At 57.3% G+C, this 4,453-nt stretch overlaps 3 protein-coding genes across 3 annotated transcripts; all 3 read left to right on the top strand.

Moving 5' to 3' along the window:
* Positions 1-186: 186 nt before the first annotated feature.
* On the top strand, positions 187-519 carry DQ04_02911020 (hypothetical protein; the record flags this gene model as incomplete). The annotated part of the gene is made up of 1 exon (XM_009312327.1): positions 187-519. The coding sequence occupies one exon, from the start codon at positions 187-189 to the stop codon at positions 517-519; it is 333 nt and encodes a 110-aa protein (XP_009310602.1).
* Positions 520-1,065: 546 nt separating this feature from the next.
* On the top strand, positions 1,066-3,576 carry DQ04_02911010 (hypothetical protein; the record flags this gene model as incomplete). Its single annotated transcript, XM_009312326.1, has 1 exon — positions 1,066-3,576. The coding sequence occupies one exon, from the start codon at positions 1,066-1,068 to the stop codon at positions 3,574-3,576; it is 2,511 nt and encodes an 836-aa protein (XP_009310601.1).
* Positions 3,577-3,834: 258 nt separating this feature from the next.
* On the top strand, positions 3,835-4,453 carry DQ04_02911000 (hypothetical protein; the record flags this gene model as incomplete). The annotated part of the gene is made up of 1 exon (XM_009312325.1): positions 3,835-4,453. A coding segment is annotated over one exon (619 nt), but the record flags the coding sequence as incomplete, so codon positions are not given.

The raw sequence follows: 4,453 nt of genomic DNA, 5'->3' as shown, positions 1-4,453 counted from the left end.
GAGGCCAAGGATGCACCGGCACCTACCGAGGAGGCCAAGGATATACCGGCACCTACTGATGAGGCCAAGGATGCACCGGCACCTACTGATGAGGCCAAGGATGCACCGGCACCTACTGATGAGGCCAAGGATGTACCGGCACCTACTGAGGGGGGCAGTGCAATTGCTGTGAGCACCATATCAAGTATGACACACCCTGTTTATGTAGTGGCGGAAAGATCCTTGTTGGTGGAGCGGACTTGCCTGGAACATGTGCAAGAAATTGCGGAAGATGTTCTCTTGGCAAAAAAAGCTTTTATGCTGGCTGTAGCGGCCTTCAATAGCGCGAGGTCCCCAACGGAGTCTTCAACACGCGTAGCTGAGGCTCCAACCGAGCGGCATATTGCACCACCAGCGTGGCTCACTGGGGCACTGGCTCCACGAATGCCGTTGAAACAGCGGCGACATGGTGTCCAGCGTGTGCGCTACTCTACGCTGGGTGACGCAGTTGTGCGGTCAGCGTGGGGTGGTAGCTCTTAGGGACTCGCAGGGATCCGGCTTGGCCGGAATGTATACAAAAGGGCGTCTTAAAAAGGATGTGTATCAGGAGAAATAACAACGCCACAGGGTTGTTCTTGATTCAATTTGTTTTCATTTTTACCGTGCTGTCTATTCTATTTTCGTTTCTCTGTGCGTGTGTGTGGGGATAGACCTATCATGGTTTACCTTGTGCCTCTCTGGCGTGTGATGACGTCTGCACTCTGCAGTCTGGATGTAAGCATATTTGATGAATAGTGTATGGTTTGAGTTAGTTCACTGCTGTTGCGAGAGGGGTTGACATCTGTGCTACTGCTGCTTCCGGATGGAAACCCAAGCAGAGTTCATGCGTCTTTTCTCTTTCATGTTCTGCTCCACACGAACGCGTCAATGAAGGGAAGGTAACCCATTGCGCAAGCAGTAAAGTGGCTGCGAGCCAAGAGGTACATTTGACAGCAAGGAATAAGTATAGCATAGGTGCAACGCAAAGTGTACGTCCAGCACCAGAGGTGATTGCCGTGCTACAGGAGTGCGAGTGCCTTTACTGCGATGGAGCAACCGGCTGAACATTTGTCCAATGCGTCATCAAACGCGCAACTGCAAACAGTACCACTGGCAGCCCTGCCGGGCGACGATGGTGCGGTTCAACACAATACAACACCAAGCGTTGAGAAGGAAGAAGCGCCGATGGAAGGTGTGAAATCTGCTGCACCAGTTCCTCCACAGCTTTTAGTAGTGGATCTGGTGGTGGCAGCTGACGCCAAACCGAACGAAGAGGTGCAGGAGTCCACCTTGTCACCAAAGACAGATGCGTGCGGTGCCACAAGCGCTGTGGCATCGTGTGACCAGCCCGCGAACGCAAGCACACCCTCGTATCACACATTGGAGTTTGCGCTGGAGGATGAGCGTGCGCACATGGAGCAAGTGGAGCAAATCCTTGAGGAGGCCCAGGAGGCGGAGCGGCAGCGGTATGCATCTGAGGGGAACCTGGAGTCGCAGACCACAGAGGAGGAGGAGGAGGAGGATGAGGAAGCAGATGAGCTTTCTGCTGAGGAGGTGGAGCCGTGTGTGGATGAGCTGGCTTCACGGGAGACGAACGACAGCTCCAAGGCTGATTTCGCACTGGACGTTGCTGCTGCCGCTGGAGCTGATGATGGTGCTGCTGCTGTCGATGCCCGTGCCGATTCGACGGAGCCAGTGACAACTAAGGCTGCTGCAGACACTGATACTTCTGCCTTGGCGACCCCTACGAAAAATGGCAGCGGAGGGTGTTCTGCATCTGGATCGAGGCGGAGCTCTCACGCGTCGCGGCGGAGCTCTCACACCTGGCGGCAGAGGCGTGCATCCATGCAACGCGATGAGAACGGACGACTGCACATGCGGTACTTGTCTCTGACCGATGCTGTTGTGAAGTCAGCGTGGGGAAGGGCGAAAACGAGGTCTGACGCGGCGTTGGATGCGCAGCTGCTTTCAGAGGCAGTTCGTGCCTCAACAGCGCAGCCGCAGAGCCGCGCCAACGCTGGCGTTTTGCGACCACCGAAGGCAAAGCCTGTGGCACCGCCAATGGGGCTTCTGCATCCGCTGGGTGTGGGGGTGCCAGGCAACCGTTGCTCCGGTCCACCAGACGCCCATCCAGTTGCACGATTTCTTCCAGTTCTGCCGCATGTGACGCGAGGAGCTGGATTTTTTTCGATTAAGCGGACTTGTGAACGCATCGTCTGCACGGCCTCACCGAAACTGGGGAGGGAGGCTGCGCGCGTGCCGTCGGCTTGGGCTTCTCCCGTTGGTACGGAGCCCGCCCTGCCGGGCGTGATTGAGACCACCGCCCCCCGCACGGCGCACAGCTACGAAGAGGGGAGCAACCGCTCTGCCACGCCTACTGCAACGGGCACTGCCACGCCATTATCTCACAACCTCCCACGTGCTTGGAAGACACTACTGCCAAGCGTGTTTGAGTCGGTCACGTGCGTGCCTCCGATGCAGAGGGAATGCGAGAATAACACCTGCGGAAAATCCAACACACTGGAAGGAGAGGCAGCATCACCTCAAGCACCACCAACAGCAACAGCACCAGACGCAGCAGCAGCAGCAGCACCAGATACAGCAACTGCAGCAACACCACCCACAAAAGCAGCAGTGACAGACAACTGCATTGACAGAGAGACTTTCCCGAAAGAGGCCGATGCGGTGTTGGAGAGCTGGCCAAGCGAGACTGTTGCGCCTCATGCTCCTGGCGAGCACTGGCCTTCAGCCGCAGTGGTGCTGCACGTCCCCACGCCTCCGTCAGCGCCACCCCGAGCCAGCGCCGTGGATGGCGCTCGACGGCTGTCACGCCCGCCGCCACGCCCCTCGGCGCCCGAAGAAGTCATCATCGATGGCATGCGGCGCTCCTCGTGCATGCTGCCGGTGTACGTCGCGGCGGAGGAGGNCCCGAAGAAGTCATCATCGATGGCATGCGGCGCTCCTCGTGCATGCTGCCGGTGTACGTCGCGGCGGAGGAGGTGTTGGAGGATAAGCGTGGCTTCTTGGAACGCATTCAGGACATCATCGAGGAGGTCCATGAGGAGGCGCTGCGCGAGGCAGAGGAGGAGGGGGAGCTGTGAGTCCTGGCAGAGGCAACACGTGCCCAAAGGTCTCTTTCCCAGCTTTGTTGCGTTTGCGCCGATTATATGGAAATTGTGTGGTTACACAGCGCTACTACGATGTGTTTCTTATGGAACTATGGAATTTATTCAAATGCGCAACCACCTTTTTTCTTCCTTCTTTCCTTTTTTTTTGGTTTCATTTTGTTTTTTATTGATCTTGGCTGCCCAGCCCGTGCTCATTGTGTACCCCACTCCCATTGTTGTTGGCGTACCGCAACGGGGACTCCACCTCCGTGTAATTGTTTGTTTGTTTTCCTCTTGTTTGTTACGCGTACGGCTATGTAGTATCCTTCTGCAGGAGTACAACCGCTATGTAAGTTGTTCTTGTGAGGGGTATATGTGTCTGGGTGTGTGCCTGCGGCAAACAAAGACAACTGTGTCTCTCAAATTTCCTTGTCCCGTTCCTCTGGAGTAGTAAACGTGTTGTCGCGGGCCATAAAGCAACGGTTGCTCCGCCATCTTCGCTTTTTTTTTTTTCCGTTGTTGCGTCTTGTTGTTTGTGCTATACTGGTGCCCTCTCACTATGAGGGACGCGGAACCGCATTGCGTGGCCGACAGGCAGCCATAAGGTGAATAAATACACACTTAACTGAGACGGGGGTAGGAACCCAATCAGCGCACGGCTGCTGCAGCAACGCGAGAGAGGGAGTGTCTGTGAGAGCGTTGGCCAGCGATGGAGAGAAACGATGACAAGTCCGCCGTTGTGCCGACCGTGGCGCCGCACGTGGCATCGGCGAATGACCGCCGGGCGTCAGTGCCGCTGCGCGCCCGCGTCTCCCGCCGCATGACGGTGCCGTGTCTGCGATCTGCTGAGAAGGGCAGCTGCTGGCAGGACACTGCTGCTGTGTCTGCCGCTGTTGTTGCTACTTCTCCCCGGCGTATGTGGCGCATCCCGCACGGCCGCGGGGGAACCAAGATGGAGCCACGGGTGCTGGCGCGTAAAGACACCAGAGCTGCTGGATCGTCAGAGAAACCACGGCTGCTGCTGCCACGCTGCAAACCAAATACGGTACACATGACGTTCACCAACGCGGGGAACGCCGTCGTGCGCTCTGCTTGGGGATCGGTGGGCAGCCCGACGGACCCAACAGATGGGAAGGTGACATTTCTCACGTATCCGCGCAGTGGCAGCAGTAGAGGCCGAAAGGTTAAGGCAGAGGAGGCGGTGACAGAGCGGCTGCCGTGGGGGCGGTTCACGATACAGCGCACACAGCCGCTGCCGCCGATCGAGAAGTCGGAGCAGCAGGTAGCTTTGCCCGGTAACGGCGCCGTCATTTCAGTTCAAGAAGACA

The sequence above is a fragment of the Trypanosoma grayi genome (assembly GCF_000691245.1).
Source record: "Trypanosoma grayi strain ANR4 Tgr_291_V1, whole genome shotgun sequence".
In the NCBI taxonomy this organism is placed as follows: Eukaryota; Euglenozoa; class Kinetoplastea; order Trypanosomatida; family Trypanosomatidae; genus Trypanosoma; species Trypanosoma grayi.
The sequence above is the reverse complement of the archived record's forward strand: the minus strand, read 5'-3'. Positions and strand labels throughout refer to the sequence as shown.